This window comes from Chiloscyllium punctatum, chromosome 9, assembly GCF_047496795.1.
Source record: "Chiloscyllium punctatum isolate Juve2018m chromosome 9, sChiPun1.3, whole genome shotgun sequence".
NCBI classification, from domain to species: Eukaryota; Metazoa; Chordata; class Chondrichthyes; order Orectolobiformes; family Hemiscylliidae; genus Chiloscyllium; species Chiloscyllium punctatum.
The window spans coordinates 70,843,589-70,863,694 of NC_092747.1; the positions used below are offsets into that span (position 1 = coordinate 70,843,589).

The following is a 20,106-nucleotide window of genomic DNA, read 5'->3' on the forward strand; positions in this document are numbered from 1 at the left end:
AAAGTTAGCGCACAGGTGTAGCAGCTAATCAGGAAGTAAAATGGAATACTGTTTCAAGAGAGTTGGAGCATAAAAGTAGACAAGTTTTACTGCAACTGCACACATGCTGGTGAGACCACATCTGGCATTGAGAGCAGTTTTGGTCCACTTACAGAAAGACATCATTTCATCAGAGGCAGTTTAGAGAAGGTTCACTAGGATGATCCCTGGTACAGTCTTATGAGCAAAGGCTAAACAGGTTGGGACTCTACTCACTGAAGCTTAGAAGAGTGCAAAGTGATTTCAATGAAACATATAGGATTCTTAAGAAGCTTGACAGGGTAAATGCTAAGGGGGTGCTTCCCTCGTGGGAGACAGCATAGTTTCTAGGACAAGAGGGCATAGTTTCAGCATTTGGAGTGACAATTGAAGACTGAGATTAGGAGGAATTTCTTCTCAAATGGTTGAGTGTCTTTGGAACTCCTTGTTATTTAAGAACTGGAAAAATTTATTAGTAGGGAAATCATTATGGGGAAAGGCCAAGAAAACAGATGTGAGGAATGTCAGATCAGCCATGATCCTACTGAATGATGTGGCAGGCTGGAGGGTCCAAACAGCCTAGTCCTGTCCTATTTCTTCCAGGATAAGTGCTTGTTAAACACTTAAACTGCTTGCGAGAGCTTGGAAACTTTTCTTTCAATAAGAACTATCCAGATACTATAGAATTTTGGAAGATGACCACAAATTCTTCCAGAGCCATTTTCTTTAGTAGTCTGGGATATTGATTATTAGATCCTGATGATTTGTCTGCCTTTAACTCCATTGATTTCTATAGCATCATTTTTAGTAGTACAGATTTCTTAAATTTCCCCCCCTCAAAGACCCTAGATTCCTTCACATTTCTGCAAAATTGTTTCAGTCCTCTTTTGTGAGCACATCGATTGTCTCTATTCTCCTAGCTGTTGTCAGCATGACATGTACTAGGACAAAGGATCAAGGAAGAATCCATGCACAGCTGAGTGATGGTGGTAAAGAGATCATAGGCTGACGTGAGGCCAGCAAAAAGGACAGGGACATGGGTCTTTACAGAACCCCCAACCCCAATGCTGCATTTTACGATCAGGCGCAGAGTGTGAACAAAAGATCATCCTCCATCAGTAACCTGCAAGAAAATAAACCAGGATTTTGTATCATTGTTCCACATCTGGTGGATCCCCAAAATTGCCACTAGCTAATCCCAACTTAACCTTCCCCAAGTTAATTTTCGGTATTATGGACCAGGCCAGATCCCACAAAATATTTTAAGAAGGTAGCCCAGACCTAACTTTCCTAGTTGTTTTAAGCAGATGTAAAGTGGATATTCCAGGAGAGAGAGAGAATCAGCTTGTCAAATCACTTAGTTTTAAACAAAACAGAATTTATTTACAAGACTACTGAATGAAGTACACAACAACAGAAAACAGAGTGCTGAATAACTTAACCTCTCCGAAAACCCAACAGATCATCCCAACATAATGATACTGTTCCATATACTTGCAACAATCCCCATAAATACCTGTTGACACAAAAAGTAAAATCAAGCACAAGTTATTACAGGATAGAAGTCAGCAAATGAGGGTGTGAGAATCAGCCTGCACTGACTTCTATGGGTCCAGCAGCCTTTTTTCCTCACTACTGATTAAAAACAAACAACCAGAGAAAAGCAGAGATGGGAAAACTGGTCACTTCCGTTTCATTATACAAGTACTTTTTTTAAAAACTTGAAAGCCTTCTGCTTGAGACAGTATCTGTTAGCTACTATTATATTGTCCATAAACCCCTTCAACCCCCAGGCATTTCGGAATCTGTATCATTTATGACCTCTCTTGGAAAAAAAAGCCAAGGACTGCATAACCTTGACAAAAGGAGCAGCTTTAAAGTGGAAGAGAAAGCAGGAAGATGGTTGGACTGGGTGTTAATGTCACCCTCCTTCCTAATTAACATGTTTGCTTGCCACAAATGTCACCCCAGGGAAAGGCTTATAGACGCATAGAATCATACAGCATAGAAACAGACCTTTCAGTGAAACACATCTGCATCAACCAGACATCCCAAATGATTTCACTCTGGCCACATATTGAATAAGTGTGGAGAAATATTTTCTTTAACAAACAAAAAAGCGCCCAGGTTTGGGTCATTAAGAGTAAGGAAAGTCACCAGATTGCAAAACAATTGTAGTGTAAGGTTTGTTTTCAAGTTGGATCTTTTTGAAATCTCTGCAAATAAGGTTGCTTTCTACAGTTGGCAAGTTTCACTGATTAAAGATTCCATTCACTCACCTTCTTTGATCCTCGGAGAAATGCCAATAAAGTGCGACACATGGGTAACAGGACAAGACTGCAGTTCATATTCAGGACTGAAGCAGAAGCTCTACTAATGCATAATCCTAGCTGAACAAATAAGACAATAATCAGAAAAAACTACCATAAAAATAGACAAAATACATCAGAAGAAAATATCTTTAAAGTTCACTTTACGTCTATTTTAACTGCCTCAGCCATTTTCTTGATTGGTACCAATGAAATAACCTAAATGGATGATATCCTTCGATTTTAAAAAGCATTGAACATCCTACATCAATATTAATTTAGCCAGGCCTGGCACTAAAAATGGGTATTTTTCACTATAAATGTCAGTTGTCATTTGAACTACAGAAAATGAGTAGTGCTGAATATTTTGTTGGCACACTTTCTCTTACTTTCATTCAAAGAGACTTGTGCAAGAATACCAGTTCAAGGGTAAACCAATAGTTATATTGCATGACAGGAAGAGTACAACTAGACTGATTGGTAGAGGTGCTGCTGTGGAAAATGCATCCTTTCATGCTGAACTGTTATTCAGATAATTTGTGTCTGATTTATCAGAGCAATGCCCTAACCAATGAATTGCTGTCACCTATTTTGAGTTGAAACAGACACATTGCATGTGCATGTTCTGTCTGTCTTGAAAGAACAAGGCCCTGTGCATGAATGTAGGTAGCTTCCAGTCCACACAAGTGAACTACAGGATTGTCATTCAGGATTATACTAAATTCGTTATCAGCATAATTCCTCACACACACATTGTGGATTATCCAACAAATGCTGTCCAGTTCAAGAATCACATCTAATGGTGTTTAAAGTTTCACAAGCACAGGCTGGTTGCATAGGATATCTTGCTTGTTGGGAACAGCCAAACATCCATGCTGTTTGATAAGTCATTCTTTGGGATGTACAACCTGCATACCTGACATCATACCAGTACTGAAGTACATATTCCACATGACCCATTTGTACGATAAGCAGAACATCATTTTGGCTTGACAGCATCATCTGTTAGTGATAAATATCACTCATGTTGCTCCCATGCGGTAGCATCATAAAAACAGCCAGTATCACTTACCATGCAGATACCTTATATTCCAGGGGTAATCAAAGGTAGATTGGGCACTTATTAGGACGTGCTTTAGGGTTTTCCATGAGTTTGTGCAATATACAGCAAGAAGTGATCTGATCATGGTAGCCTTTATCCTTCAATGCTTCTATGAGTTCAAGTTTGCAGCATGAACAAATGGCTCAGGCGCAGTTACGAAGTTTCTGATAAAGGCCAATTTTACAGTGGATGGAACTGTACAAACCCCAGCGTTATTTTGACTAGTGCAAGTATATATAGGTTAGATAGCTGAGGAAATGCAGCTCATTTGACTATTGCATTTCAAACATGAGTTTGAGTATGTTAGACATGCATTTCATTTTTTAAATTCACTTGTGGGATGTGTGTGTCACTGGCTGGCCAATATTTATTGCCTGTCTTTAGTTGCCCTTGAGCTGCAGCCCATATTCTGTAAGTAAACTCACAATGCCATTCGGGATGGAACATTACATCAATAAAGCAAATATATCAGCAACATTTTTTGTGACTTTTGTGAAAATGAGCTGAATACATGAGGTCAATGTTCATGATTCTATGATGATACTCATAGTCCCTTTGGCATTCCACAGAAACAAAATCACAAATATATCTAACAAAATTCACTTGACACCTCAAATTGAATCCCATTCCTGGCTACAGGAGCAATTTATCACCCTACTGTGGTGACTGTGGGGTGTAACATAGATAATTTCTAATCAACCTTTTCAGAGATGTTAGTACACACCTCCAGAATAGATGGGATTTGAAGCCAGGTTTACCCAGCCCAAAGGTAGTAGGGATAGTATGACTGCACCATACAAGCCCTGGGATATAAAAGAGCATGATTTCCATTGAAGTGTTTGCAGTTTTGGTGGAACAGCAGACCCTCAGTGTGGAACTGTTCAACAATTCCTCCCAACTATGACAGAGAGAGAGAGAAAAAAAAGAATCAGTAATACTTGGAAATACTGGATGCACTGAAGATCCATTTGAAGTATTCAAGACAAAACAGTCAGTTTCTATTATTCATAAATTTTATTGACTTTGCTCCTGGAAAAGGAAATAAATTTGGTGACACAATACAAAGTACTGGGCACCTCAGTTGCAGTACGGAATGAGTGAATAGGTCTTTGAATGTTGCAGGGTTTAAAAGTCATGTTCACATACCACTGAATTGGTTTTTAAATTCTTTCAAATACGAAAAAGTATTATTCTTCTTAAAAACGCATTCAAAAAAGTACCATAAAAATAGGATGCTATTTTTCTCCAAATAGAGCAAGTGATATCATTGATTAGCTTGTCTCTGCAATCAATTAATTCCTCAAACCAATCGGAGGGTGGGGTCATAGTCATCAGGAGATAAAACACAAGAAAAAAAGCAATGGCAACTAATCAGTTTTACATGCACAATACTGGAAAGATAGCCAGGTGCAGAAGTTGCAAAGGCAGTCAAGGTCGTGTAGAAGGCTGAGAGAAGAAACTTTGGGTTAAAAAAGGTAAATAGGAGGCTGAATAGGCTGTGGTTGTTTTCCCTGGACTGTTGAAGGCTGAGGGGACCTTATACAGGTTTATAAAATCATGAGGGGCATGGCTACGGTAAAGAGACAAGGTCTTTACCCTGGGGTGGGGGCAAGTCCAGAATTCAAGGGCATATGTTTCGGGTGAGAGGTGAATGATTTAAAAAGTGACCTAAAGGGGCAAGATTTTCACGCAAAGGGTGGTGTGTGTGTGGAATAAGCTGCCAGAGGATGTGGTGGAGGCTGGGACAATTACAACATTTAAAAAGGCATATGGATGCATATATGAATTGGAAGGGTTTGGAGGGATATGGGTCAAGTGCTGCCAAATGGGACTAGATTAATTTAGGATACATGGTTGGCATGGACAAGTTAGACCGAAGGTTCTGTTTCCATGCTGTACATCTCTATGACTGTAAGTGTGAAGTTAGAGCTAGCAGTGTAACTCAAGCAAGACAGCTCACCAATCTAAAAGTAGTAAGTTCATATGCTTGTATTATAAAAGCAAAGCCATATCTATGAGGCTGAGAAAATTTGCTTGCAACTATTGTTCTGTTGATTTACTCTGAGAACTAAAACAGTTAAGTGATCTGTTTCTAGCTCTTGTCTTATCAAATGACTGCACAGTATCTATCATTTTTAATTCACTCATGGGATATGGATTTCTTGGCTCAGACTGCATTTGTTGCTCATCCCTATTTGCCCTCAGGATGTTGGTGGTGAGCTGTCTTGGATCACAGAATTCCAGAGAAACTGAAGATGCACGAGAATAAGGTTATTCAGCTGTCACTGGAAGATATTCAAACTGCAAGACACGTAGGCCCAGATCTTTTGCAGAGTCAGAAAAACTCCAGAGGCATTCAAAAAAATACCAGGGAGATACCAATTCCAGGATTTTCACCCCCAATTCCCAGAGCCTCCAATTTTCACCGGGAAATTATTAGTGTGCAGGCTCATTTGCAAGGTTAGGCATCTCCTGACCCTCCAATCATGGATCAGGTCAGCTTCTAGATCATTTGTAGTTCATAGCTCCCAGGGGTGTACTCAATGTAGATATGGGAATCGTTTGAAAGGAAAGGTCAACTGGTCTTAGCCATACTCTACATATTTCTTCCTCCATCTCAAAGCCCAGTCATGCCCCCATCTACTCCCACTGCTCCTAACATCCACACTATTCAAGGCCATTCCATGATATTTGTACAGTATAGACTATGGGCACAGCAAATAAGCCATGATAAGGTACGTACTGCAGTATGTGCAGAACTGTGCAGAAACCTTAATACATGCATAATTTATTAACTTGAGGGAGTTTTGTTAAAGTACAGGTTCACTAGATTCTCCTAATTTGGAGTTATACTTATAACAGAAGTAAATGTGTGTGACACAACAATGTACAAATTGTGCAATGGTAGGCACAAGTGATAAGAAGCCTAAGAGTCAAACATGTCTACTAGAGTAAAATTACCCAAATGATGACAGATGTTAAGGCATCCCTGGTCCCTCAACTACTCCTGTCAAGTCTAGCTAAGCCAATTATGGCTTGCAGACCATAATAGATGGAGTGTTACACTCTATTTTGTTAATAAACTGAATGTCATCCTCAGCGAAAACTGTTGATTGCCATTCTAAAGACCATAAGATGACAAAAACATTAATTTTGGTGCAGGTGCAGCCCCTCAGCCCTGTCCCACCATTAAGATAAATCTCTCAAGAGTTATGACAACCAGTAAATCGACTGCCATGCTCAGACAACTCACCAGAACTGAAGACCCAATAATCATCATATGCAAAACCAACAGTTTACAAGATTCCATGTAAAGACTGCACAAAATACTATATAGGACAAATAGGCTGACTACTAGCAATCCGCATCCATGAACACCAACTAGCCACTAAAACGCCACGACCAGCTGTTCCTGGTAGCCATACATACAGATGACAAGGACCACACATTCAACTGAGAAAACACAATGATAATAGGACAAGCTAAAAAGATGACAGCAGAGAATTTCTAGAGGCATGCCACTCATCCATGGACTCCATCAACAAACACATTGACCTCGACCCAGTATAACAACCACTGCAATGAACAACTGGAACCAGCAACCAGCAGCAGTACGAATGAAGCAAATAAATTCCAGAAGACAGTACAGCAGCACTTCACAGGAGGCTCCAAAAACACTGAGGATGTCACCTTGAAAGGGGATGAAACATCTGCAGATCAATTCCCAGCTTGGCGAACATACCCACAACTACCGCAACCAAGCTACAAATCCTTAAGCAAACATTAAAGATAGATCATGGTTGATTTGATTGTAACCTTAAATCCATACCCCTCCTTTCACTGATAACCTTTCATCCACTTTCTTCACAAGAATCTATTGATCTCTACCTTAAAGAAATTCAAAGAATCTGCATTCCACCACCTTTTTATGACTAAAAAACTTGACTGTCTTGGCTCCATCCATAATTGGAAAGGTCCAGGCAGTTATAAAGACTATGTAGACTGGGGTGCAACTTGGACTATACAGAAATTCTCCATGGCCAAACTTGAGAGGCCCAAGCTACCTTAACTTCCAGGACTCATCTAAATATTTCACAACGGTCTTTCATTTGCAGCTGAAGAGAATGATGTCAGGATAGGTGGGGACAAAAGTTCAGGCTGGGCCAGACACCAACGAGTCTTAATGCAATGGTTTGCAGCTTATCTGGCTCTATAAAATGAGTAACATTCAAGAGCACAAACTGAAAGGGATGATTTATCAAGTGAATTGATTATTGGATACTTCAGTTTCTAGAAATTTTTGGCCTCAGTCTGTGATTTATTCATATAAAGCCTGCTTGAGCATTGTAAAGCAGATCACTGATTAACTCAAACATTATTAAAAGTTTACAATTTTAGATATTATCCATTTTCTGACAGCTATAATATCCAGTTATGCTGAAGTCTTATTGATTTTGCAATACTTTAGAATATTGACACTTCTACATTGTTTGAAATAAATGCATTTATTTTCACTCCAATATATTGAAAGCCATTTCCCAACTCACATTAGCCTTTCAATCTCATCTCTTATGTAGATTAAAAAGTCAAAATTTTCCACTTCATTACTTTCAAATGCAACACGTATGCAATGCCACATATTTGAAATTTGTAATGTGACAAACTAATTGGAATTATTAACCACCTTCTCTATACAAATTTATACTGTGAAATAAAAATAGCAAATTCAACAAAAGAGAAACTAATTTGCTAAGACTTCTTTTCAGAAATGCCGGCCTTGTTCTGCTCCACTCCTCTTGCCAATGAGATTCCCATTTATCTTTTCTGCTTTGTTCAGCTTCACTGCTTTCTATTTCCCTTCTTGTTTAATCGGGTATTTATCAAAACATGCTTTTACGGTGACATCTCCTTCCTTAGCAACTATGTACAGCTTGACTTACTCCACGTCAAATTAGTTTTAAGTTATTCTTTGAGTTTCAGCCCTACACAGGATTACAGATATCTGAGATATTCAGTATGGAATGTCTTGAACTGCTAAACTTGCTACATCCCAAAATCCTCTATCAACACCAGGCATGCTGCACTTACACTCGTAAAGCAGCCATCGACTCACTCAGTCACAAAACTGTCCTATTCCATTGCTTCATTGCATCCTTCAGATCTTCTGCCACTTTAATAAAAATATTTATTTTCCCTTCATTAAGTTTAATATTGCTTGGGTACCAGCATCCTCACTCACTGGTTTACAATATTCTTCTTCCCCTTCCCTCCTTTGAATATTACCCTTTGCATGTATCACCAACAATCCCCTTTCTTACTTGGAACAATTTTTCACCAGCAAAGGCCGCATCTTAAGCCCCTTGCATCTCAGTAAATTCTGAACTCAGTGTGAACACTCATTCCATCACATTCATCTCCATCTCAACTTCATCTTTCTGTTCAGCAGATCCTTTTACACATCTCTAGCATTCTCACCCTACTTAAACTCCTCTCTCTGGACTCTTGCATTCTCTAAATCTTTTCATTGAGAATCTGCAAGCATGACATGGTCACCTCAATCTCCCTGTTCACCCACTTATGTCATTATCTGGTGCACGCTTCGATCATAATTCCACCAAACGTCCAGTGACCCTTTGGATGCCCTCTATCACTTCCTCATTTTTCAGTTCTCTTGGCCCTAATCATCTGCCTTTTACCAGGAGATGACTAATCCTTTTACACATTCAACTCCTACAAACAATTTGCGAGCTCTCCACTTTCCAACAAGTTCTCAACTATACATTTTCTTGGCCTGGCTGAGCTTGTCTGGACACTGAACAACTTCTTCTTCAACTCCATTCACTTTCTTCTAGTAAAAATGTGTTCTATGAGTAACCATATGTCCAGGTTATGCTGTTTTAGTTTGTGAAAAATGTGTAATATTAATGAGAGATTTCCTTCCTACTCTTGTTCTGAACTTGAATACTTCACAAGTTTTCACTCTTCTATTCCCCTCACCTGGTCCATTTCTGACTTTCTCCCGCCCCTCTAACACAAAGAATAAAAATGACAAAATCCTTACACAGGTTACAAAGTCAGAAGGACAATAGGAGGGAGTGTACCAGGCTGAACTTACTCCAGCAGCCTTTCTTCACACCTACTGCTGAACTGAATCAAAAAACACTCAGCAGCTAGGACTGGTCACTTGCTTCAATAAGCAAGTTATTTCAAAACATGAAAGTCTTCTGCCTGAGGCAATATCTGTTAGCAGTAAATAAATGGTCCCTAAAATCTATCTAAACTCTCAGACTTTTGGGAGTCTGGGCCGTTTACAATCTCTCTGAAAACAAAAACACAAGGACAATCTAATCTTGTCAAAAGGATCAGGCTCGTCACACAGAAAGAGGACATTCAGCCCATCTTACCTGCATTGCCTCTATTTTAAAAGTGCCAGTCACATGCCTCTTCCCAGATCCATATCCAAAAAAAAGCCATGTCTCCTTGAATGCCTCAACTGAAGCTGCCTCCACCACACTGTCGGACATGCATTACACACCCTAACAACTCAACTCCCTTGCTTCGTTTGTCCATCACTAAATCTATGCCCACATATTTTTGTTACTTTTACATGCAGAAAAAAAAAACTTCACCCTATCTGCTCATATAGCTCACTCATGATTTTGAAAGTCTCAAATCTGATCTCCTCTCAGACTTCTCTCCAAGGAGAACGCGCCCTACTTTCTCATATCCAGAATCATTCTATTAAAGTTGCTTCTGCACTCTGTCCAATGTATTCAAATCTTTCCCATAATGTGGTACCAAACTATGCATAATACTCCAGCTGAGATCTAACAAGTGTCTTGTACAAGTTGAACATCACTTCCTTGTTCTAGTAATCTGTGCACCTCACAATAAAGCAAAAAACACTGTCTGCTTTATTTACTGCTCTCTGCACCTGAGCTTCCACCTTCAACAATCTGTACATGTGTGCAGCCAGTTCCCTCTGCTCCAGCACCCCATCTTATGGTGTCTTTCAGTGTTCTTCTAAACAAAAATGTGTGTCAACTCATACTTCTCTATATTGAGCCTCATCTCTCCCCATCAACCCACGATACAAATTCTCAGTGTCCTTTTGTCATTACACATAATCTTCCTCATAGGTTACAATTATGTCTAGTTTACTGTCATCTGTAAGCTTGGAAATGGTCTCCTACGTACCAAAATCCAGATCACTATCTGGATCAGAAAAGCAAAGGTCCCAAAATCAACTCCTGTGGAAGTCTACCACAAGCCTTCTCTAGCCCAAAAAAATGCTTATTGATCATTAATTCTATTTGATATCACTCAGCCAATTTTGTATCCTTTTTGCCACTACCTCTTTTATACCATGACCTATAACTGTTCTTATAAATCTGTTGTGAAGCCCTATAATCAAATTTCCTCTGAAAATATATGCATACTACATCATAAGCATTACCATCATCAACCCTTTCTGATATCTCTTCAAAACAGTTAATTTCGTTCAATGATTTCCTTTCAGAAATCCATGCAGACTTTTTCTAATCAACCCACCTCTTTCCACGTGACTACAAAATCTATCTGAATAATTGTTTCCGAAAACTTACCCACTATGGATATTAAGCTGACTGGTCTGTAATTGGCAGAATTATTCTTACAATGATCTTTTTGAACAAGGCTATACTGCTGGTAATTCTCCAGTCTTCTGGCATTTCCACTGGGCCCAGGGAACACTGGAATATTATGTACCTCTGCAACTTCTAACATCATTTCCTTCAAAGTCCTTAGATGCATCATCTCACCCAGTCCTGATGGCTTGTTAACTAGTGCCAACAATCTATCCAACACTTCCTTGTTAATTTTGATCTCTTCCAGTAATTGAGTTTCTTCCTTGGTCACCATGATCTTGGCAGCATTCTCCTCTTTTTCAAAAAAACAGATGTAAAATATTCATTTAATACATAGCCATGCTCCCTGCCTTTGTCTGGTCTCTATTCAGCCTGACTCCTCCTTTAACTTCTCCTCTTATTGTTTATTTGCCTATAGAAGACTTTTGGATTTCCCTTCGTTAGCTGCTCGTCTTTTTACACAGTTTCTCTTTGCTGTACTTACTTGCATCTTCACCTCACCCCTAAACCTTTGATTCTCAATATTATTTTCTGCCTTACCCCTGTCATAAGCACACCTCATCTTTCTAATGTTAATTTCTATCTCCTTTGCCATCCAGAATATTCTGGGTTTGTTTAACCTACCTTTTCCATTCGAGGGAATATACATTGACTGAATGGATATTTACTCCTTGAAGATTGCCCATTGTTCAGTTATTGATATTTCCATTAATCTCCTATTCCAGTCAATCTTGCTCAGCTTTATTCTAGCCCTAGTGAAGTCAGTTCTAAGCCAACTGATTTTTCTTGCTCTGGATTGTTCCACATCATTCCTGCACATTTATAACAATTGGAATGTACTTAAATGCTGCGGCTGTGGTATGTTCAGCATATTTTTGTTCCATCTAGGGAACTGTACTTCTGTTGCAAATCTTCATGATGCATTTGAGCAGATTGTTATGATTAAATCTTAATCGAACTGAGATTATTCTCTCAATCTATCCCTCGGATCTTTGAAAATTCTACTAGCGAAGGTTTCCAATTTTCACCAGAAATTCAAACTGAATGACAGAATATGAATGAGAACAATCCAGAAAGTCCTGAAAATTAAAAGGTTTTTCTTTGAAGAAAAATCATATCTGATCACACTTAGCAGTGAGCCTGACCATGGTTTTCTACTGAGGGCTGTTTCTCAATTGTACACTCAGGTGACTTACAGCTCAAAGGCACTGTGTTTTTCAAACTGGTACACATGAGACAGCAAGAAAAAACAAGACTGGAGAAAAATGTGTGTTCGTGCAAGACCAAGAGCAACAAAGAAAAAAAGAGAAATAAAAAATCTGCAGAGAGGAGGAATAGGTGGAAAAAGAGAGAGATGGAAGGAGAGAGTATAAAGACCTGATATTTACAGAAAAGCAAGTAAAAGAGGAAAGATACAGAGGCATATAATAGAATATAATGCTAATTGCTATAAACTATTACCTTTCTTACATCGAGCAAGAGAACAGGAGATTCATCAGCTAGATGGAGAGATGGAATAGATAAAGTATGACATTTTGGCAAAAATATACAGAAGTCATATTTCCTGTCAGCATTATATACAAAGTCCAGAATAAGTTCCCTGGAGCTAACACAGGCAATAAAGAAACTCAATTATAATTCAAGGCAAAGAACTTTCAATGAAAGGAGTGAATCCTGTGTGACAGTGAAAATAACATTCGTTTGCAACTGACTTGTCTCTCTACATGATCCATGTAGAGAGCTTAAATATTATCCCTTTATTTCAAAACTTGTAAAAGCTTAAAGCTGTCCAAAAGTGAAAAAAGGTCAAAAGCTATGAAAATGCAATGCAGTTTAGTCTTTTCCTTAATCATAACCAGTTTCCTATTTTATGAATAATGCACCAAGTATTTTCAAGAATCACTTTAACCAAACTTTCTCATGAGGTTGCTATAGAATTTAATAAACAAAACTTCTTTGATTAAAAAAATACCAACTTTTGTGTATTAGACATTCTCAATAGGCAAGTCTTTAATTAGAAAACCACATGAATGTAGCCAGAGGTACAACTGCTGGTGCTGACAAAGAATTCTCTGTGCAGCTCCCAATCTTTTTATACAATGCAGTAGAAATAATCAGAGAGGTGTCCGTCCAGAGAAATACTGTAGTCCAGATGTTTCACATGTTCTGATGGACCAGCCAAGTACTTTTTGTGCTGGAAAAGCATTTACTATGCATGTCTTTAGTGCAACTAAAAAGTAATGTTGTAATCCTGGCCTTGATGTAGAGTGTAGGAAATAGCAGTTTCTATTTTTTTTAAACGATACACTGAGTAGATGCTTAGGATTGAGACTCAAGGGCTAATCATTTTAAATTAAATAAGGCAATTGGACATTTCTGAAAGGAGTCAGATCAGATTCAAAATAATAACTGTATCTGAGTTTCCCCAGCACAGCCTGCTTTTATTTCAAATCTTTAGCATCTACAGTACTTTGTTTTTACTTGAAGGCAGTTTAGCTACAAGTTCACCTAACATCTCTTACAGAAACTAAGAGTACCCAAAGACCTGGATTTTTTTCATTGTTGCAGAATACTAACATCAACTCACACTAAATGCAATGATTAAATGAATAGTGCATCAGCTTAGTGAAAGGTAAATCAAACATCACAGAGGCATTGGTTAAAACTGTCCATTTTTTCTGCAATTGTGATGCATGAGGCTATTCAAGAAACAAAACAATTGATCAATAAGACAAAAGGCAAACTACCATAGAGTAATTTAACCATGAAAGATTAGGGTGGATTTAAGTGAAAGGTAAAATGTTTCAATTTCAATCCCAACAGCACTTCCAATTTTAACAGAGACAACTTGGATGATGGGCAAACAACCCACTCTCAGCATCCGGAATTATCATTGAAACCTTTTAAGGATGTTACAATCTCCAGATTAACTGTCTCAAACAAGAATTTTAAAAATGTTTGCTACATTTCCCAAGGTTTGAGGATCCTGGTGAATACAGAAGTTAGAAAAACTGGATCCATCATGAAACTACATTGACTGCACTGTTTATAGGCTATGCTGAGCACAGCATGTGCTCCAAGCCCAGCATATTTGCCTTGCTACACACCACAATCTTCGATCCCTAGTCAGTGCAATCTCCTACATTACCCCAAACCTACATTCACCAATCCCCATTTCCTCAAGATCAGATCCCAACCATCCCATCATCTCTGAAAGGTCAGGCAGCATCTGAGGAATAGAAAAATTGACATTTCAGGCATATGACTTTCATCGAGAACGTAGGACCCCACGTTGACTTTCCTGCTCCTCGGATGCTGCCTGACCTGCTGTGCTTTTCCAGTGCCACACTTTTCAGCTCTGACTCTCCAGTAGCTGCAGTCTTCACCATTTCTGAAAAGCTGCTTTTAGAGAAGTTTGCTATGACCATGCTTTGGACAGCTGAAGCTGTCTCTTGACTGCCAGTTGATCCTTCATGGATTCCATACTTGCCCAATTCTCTTAGGCATTGGTATCTCAACTGCAATCTTAGAGGCTGCAACTGTTGAGTTGCTTGCATCGACGGTTTATCCCCAACTTAGACTAGGGGTCTGTAAACTCTAACTCTGTAAATGCTTTATTTACGGTATGATATACGTGAATAAAGCTCCAAAATCTTAAAAGCAAGGGCGATCTTCTTGACTGGGGTAGACCAAGGAACTCACACCCTCAGCCCGGCAGGCAAGTTGCTGAGTTTTATCAGTCAAGGCGGCTGCCAATCTTGCCGGTCAGTGCTTAAATTGACCACACTCAGGCCGCAATTGATGGCAAGGGAAAAGGTGAAGCCCTGGGCTTTCCCACCCATAAATTAGTGACTGTAAAAAGTGGATTGATGTCAGGTACATCCCTGATGCCAAGCCATTTTCTCCTCTGCCACCTTCCCCACAGCTTCTTGCAAGGGATAGATTCTGCACACGACAAAACACCTGGCATCCATTTAGAGTCCCTACAGTGTGAAAGTGCATTATTTCAGCCCTTCGAGTCCACACCAACCCTCCAAATAAAAAGCCCACCCAGACCCATCCCATCCCACAACCCCCCAGCCTCCGACTCTGTCCCTATAAGCCATGCATTTGCCATGGCCAATCCACTTATCCTGGACATTCCTGAACACTATGGATAATTTAGCCCATGGCCAATCCACCTAATTGGTACATCTTTGGACTGTGGAGGAAACCAGAGCACCCAGCAGAAACCCACGCAGACACAGGGAGAACATGCAAACTCCACATGGTTGTCTGAGGGTGGAAATGAACCTGGGTCCCTGAAACTGATGAGGCAGCATTGCTACCACTGAGCCACCCACTAATTAAATCCTGCAAGATATTCAGGAAATCCTTATTCAAGAATTCCCACTGGAAATTCTGCTTACCAACAGTCTCTAAGACACATGGAAAAGGGGAATACAATAAGGACCCTGTTAAATAAGGAAAATCAGCTCCACAACTGATGTCAAATTTGCTGCAATAATCCATGGAAAGAGGAACAGAGGCCTTTTTTTTTAATGACATTCATTGCCTCATTTATTATAAACATGTAAATCAGGAAAAGAGGTAAGCAAAGGCAAAATGGTACCTTAAGCCTGCTCAGCAATTCAATATGATCATGGCTGTGCAGATTACTCCACATCCCTGTATATCCCTTATCAAGAATCTACCTTCATCTTGCAAAGACTTTGCTTTCATTATGAGGAAGAGTTCCAAAAACTCACAACCCAATGAGAAAGAAAATTCTTTTTTTTACAAAAAATGGATGGCCCCTTGTCTTTAAACAGTGACCTCTAATTCTAGATTACCCCACAAGAGGAAAAATCCTTATTACATTCACCCTATCATGACTCAAGTTCTTGTGTTAATCACATTGACTCCTACTCAAAATACCAGTGGGTACAAGCATAACCTACCCTCATAAGATAACCAACCATAGAGTCATAGAGATGTACAGCATGGAAACAGACCCTTCGGTCCAACCAGTCCACGCCAACCAGATATCCCAAACCAATCTAGTCCCACCTGCCAGCACCCGGCCCATATCCTTCCAAACCCTTCCTATTCATATACCCATCCAAATGCCTCTTAAATGTTGCAATTGTACCAGCCTCCACCACATCCTCCGGCAGCTCACTTCCACCCTCTGCGTGAAAATGTTGCCTCTTAAGTCTCTTTTATAACTTTCCCCTCTCACCCTAAACCTATGCCCTCTAGTTCTGGACTCCCCGATCCCAGGGAAAAGACTTTGTCTATTTATCCTATCCATGCCCCTCATAATTTTGTAAACCCCTATAAGGTCACCCCTCAGCCTCCAACACTCCAGGGAATACAGCCCCAGCCTGTTCAGCCTCTTCCTATAGCTCAAATCCTCCAACCCTGGCAACATTCTTACAAATCTTTTCTGAACCCTTTCAAGTTTCACAATATCTTTCCGATAGGAAGGAGACGAGAATTGCATGCAATGTTCCAATATGTGGCCTAACCAATGTCCTGTACAGCTGCAACATGACCTCCCAACCCCTGTACTCAATACTCTGACCAATAAAGAAAAGCATACCAAACGCCATCTTCACTATCCTATCCATCTGCGACTCCACTTTCAAGAAGCTATGAACCAGCACTCCAAGGTCTCTTTGTTCAGCAACACCCCCTAGGACCTTACCATTAAGTGTATAAGTCCTGCTAAGATTTGCTTTCCCAAAATGCAGCACCTCGCATTTATCTGAATTAAACTCCATCTGCCACTTCTCAGCCCATTGGCCCATCTGGTCCAGATCCTGTTGTAATCTGAGGTAACCCTCTTCGCTGTCCACTACACCTCCAATTTTGGTGTCATCTGCAAACTTACTAACTGTACCTCTTATGCTCACATCCAAATCATTTATATAAATGACTAAAAAGTAGAGGACCCAGCACCGATCCTTGTGGCACTCCACTGGTCACAGGCCTCCAGTCTGAACAACTCTCCACCACCACCCTCTGTTTTCTACCTTTGAGCCAGTTCTGTATCCAAATGGCTAGATCTCCTTGTATTCCATGAGATCTAACCTTGCTAATCAGTCTCCCATTGGGAACCTTGTCGAACGCCTTACTGAAGTCCATATAGATCACATCTACTGCTCTGCCCTCAATCTTCTTCATCACTTCTTCAAAAAAACTCAACCAAGTTTGTGAGACATTATTTCCCACGCACAAAGCCATGTTGACTATCCCTAATCAGTCCTTTCCAAATACATGTACATCCTGTCCCTCAGGATTTCCTCCAACAACTTGCCCACCACTGAAGTCAGGCTCACCAGTCTATTGTTCCCTGGCTTGTCTTTACCGCCCTTCTTAAACAGTGGCACCATGTTTGCCAGTCTTCTGGCACCGCACCTGTAACTATCGATGATACAAATATCTCAGCAAGAGGCCCAGCAATCACTTCTCTAGCTTCCCACAGAGTTCTCGGGTACACCTGATCAGGTCCTGGGGATTTATCCACTTTTAACCGTTTCAAGACATCCTGCACTTCCTCCTCTGTAACCTGGACATTTTGCAAGATGTCACCATCTATTTCCCTATGGTCTATATCTTCCAAATCTTTTTCCACAGTAAATACTGATGCAAAATACTTATTTAGTATCTCCCCCATTTTCTGTGGCTCCACACAAAGGCCACCTTGCTGATCTTTGAGGGGCATCTCTCCCTAGTTACCCTTTTGTCCTTCATATACTTGTAAAAACCCTTTGAATTCTCCTTAATTCTATTTGCCAATGCTATCTCATGTCCCCTTTTTGCCCTCCTGATTTCCCTCTTAAGTATACTCCTACTTCCTCTATACTCTAAGGATTCACTCGATTTATCCTGTCTATACCTGACACATGCTTCCTTCTTTTTCTTAACCAAACCCTCAATTTCTTTAGTCATCCAGGATTCCCTATACCTACCAGTCTTCCCTTTCACCCTGACAGGAATATACTGTCTCTGGATTCTCGTTATCTCATTTCTGAAGGCTTCCCATTTTCCAGCTGTCCCTTTACCTGCGAACATCTGCCTCCAATCAACTTTCGAAAGTTCTTGCCTAATACCATCAAAATTGGCCTTTCTCCAATTTAGAACTTTAACTTTTAGATCTGGTCTATCCTTTTCCATCATGATTTTAAAAATGAATAGAATTATGGCCCCAACATGCTCCCCCACTGACACCTCAGTCACCTGCCTTATTTCCCAAGAGTAGGTCAAGTTTTGCACCTTCTCTAGTAGGTACATCCACATACTGAATCAGAAAATTGTCTTGTTTGCACTTAACAAATTCCTCTCCATCTAAACCTTTAACACTATGGCAATCCCAGTCGATGTTTGGAAAGTTAAAATCCCCTACCATAACTACCCTATTATTCTTACAGATTGCTGAGATCTCCTTACAACTTTGTTTCTCAATTTCCCTGACTATTAAGGGCTCTATAATACAATCCCAATAAGGTGATCATCCCTTTCTTATTTCTCAGTTCAACCCAAATAACTTCCCTGGATGTATTTCTGGGAATGTCCTCCCTCAGCACAGCTGTAATGTTATCCCTTATCAAAAATGCCACTCCCCCTCCTCTCTTGCCTCCCTTTCTATCCTTCCTGTAGCATTTGTATCCTGGAACATTAAGCTGCCACTCCTGCCCATCCCTGAGCCATGTTTCTGTCATTAATCCCTGATATTATTCTAACAAACCTTCTCTGAACTGCTTCCAATGCTTTTATATCTTTCCTTGAATAACATTGTATACAGCATTTTGGATGTATAATTGAAGCATAAGTTTTGTATTAAATTCTTCTCACAGTAAACAATAACATTCTATTAGCTTTCCTAATTAATTGCTGTATCTGCATTCTAACCTTCTGCAATTCATACACAAGGTCACCAAGATATGTTCACATCTCAGTATTCTGCAATCTCTTAGCATTTAGGTAATGTTTCTTTGTGTTATTTCCCCTACCAAAATGGACAATTTCATATTTTTCTACATTATAATCCATTTTAACCAGATCTTTGCCCACTTGCACAGCCTATTAATATCCCTTTATAGAGTTTTTATTCGTTCTTCACAATTTACTTTCCTTGCTATTTTTGTGCTGTCAACAAATTTAGCAACCATACCTTTGGTCTCTATAGCCAAGTCACTTATGCGAATTACAAGAAGTTGAAGACCCAGCACCGATCCCAGTGGCACACCAAACTATGTCTTGTAAGTCCAATACAATATACCTGGTTAATTCATCTGGCACTTCCTTTATACCCATTATGTTTTTCTCAGACTCAATTTCTACACAGCTAACATTCAGATTCAACTCTTGATTTGTTAAAGATGCATTCAAAACCCTTATTTTTAAATCCTAGCTGACTTTCTCTATTGCTCCAATCTTTACCATCAAATTGTCTTTAGGACTCTTTGGAAGAGTATGTAAAAGGAAACAATCTGCTGACCAGCCACCCTTTTTTTGTGTGCAACCATATGCTTTGCTCTTTGGAATGCATCTCTCCTATGTACTCTGAAATCTGTTTAAATGCCTGCTCCCACATCTTTTTGACCTATCCTTCATCCTAATTAGCCAGTTCACTGCTAGCTCTGATTTTATTCCCTCAATGGCCCAGCTTATTGAAATTTAAATTACTAGTCTTGATCCGATACTTATCTCCCTCAAACTGAATGTAAAATTCAACCATATTATGAATGCAACCACCTCAACCCTTCGCAAGTCATTAATTAATCCTACTGTCTTGCGTAATAGCAGGGTTAGTGCAGCCTGCTCTCTGGTTGACTGTAGATGTAATGTGCCAAGAAAATACCCCAAAAGCCATCTCTCAAGCTGGTCATCTACGTTACCTATACTCATGGAAAAAACTGCATTACAACATGTGAAGAATTTGTCTGTTGATCGACTGTTACTTGCCAGAGCTATATAAAAATAAAATTTTTCAAAGTACTAAATCTTCTTTAATGCAAATTAATCTTGAAGCAAAGAAAAAACAGCAGCAGAAGCTATCAGAAAC

General features: G+C 39.6%; 1 protein-coding gene across 5 annotated transcripts in view; it reads right to left on the reverse strand.

The window, feature by feature from the left end:
• The window catches only part of nox4 (NADPH oxidase 4), a 158,466-nt gene that overhangs the window by 123,072 nt on the left and 15,288 nt on the right, over positions 1–20,106 (reverse strand). For 2 of the 5 annotated variants that reach the window (XM_072577770.1, XM_072577768.1), the window contains exon 3: positions 2,298–2,408. The exons of 1 other annotated variant lie outside the window; for it this stretch is intronic. In XM_072577770.1, coding sequence (XP_072433871.1) covers positions 2,298–2,408 — 111 coding nt within the window. Of the gene's footprint in view, positions 1–2,297; positions 2,409–12,515; positions 12,543–20,106 lie in introns of those variants that run through there. 2 more of the 5 variants (XM_072577773.1, XM_072577771.1) reach the window with 2 other exon arrangements.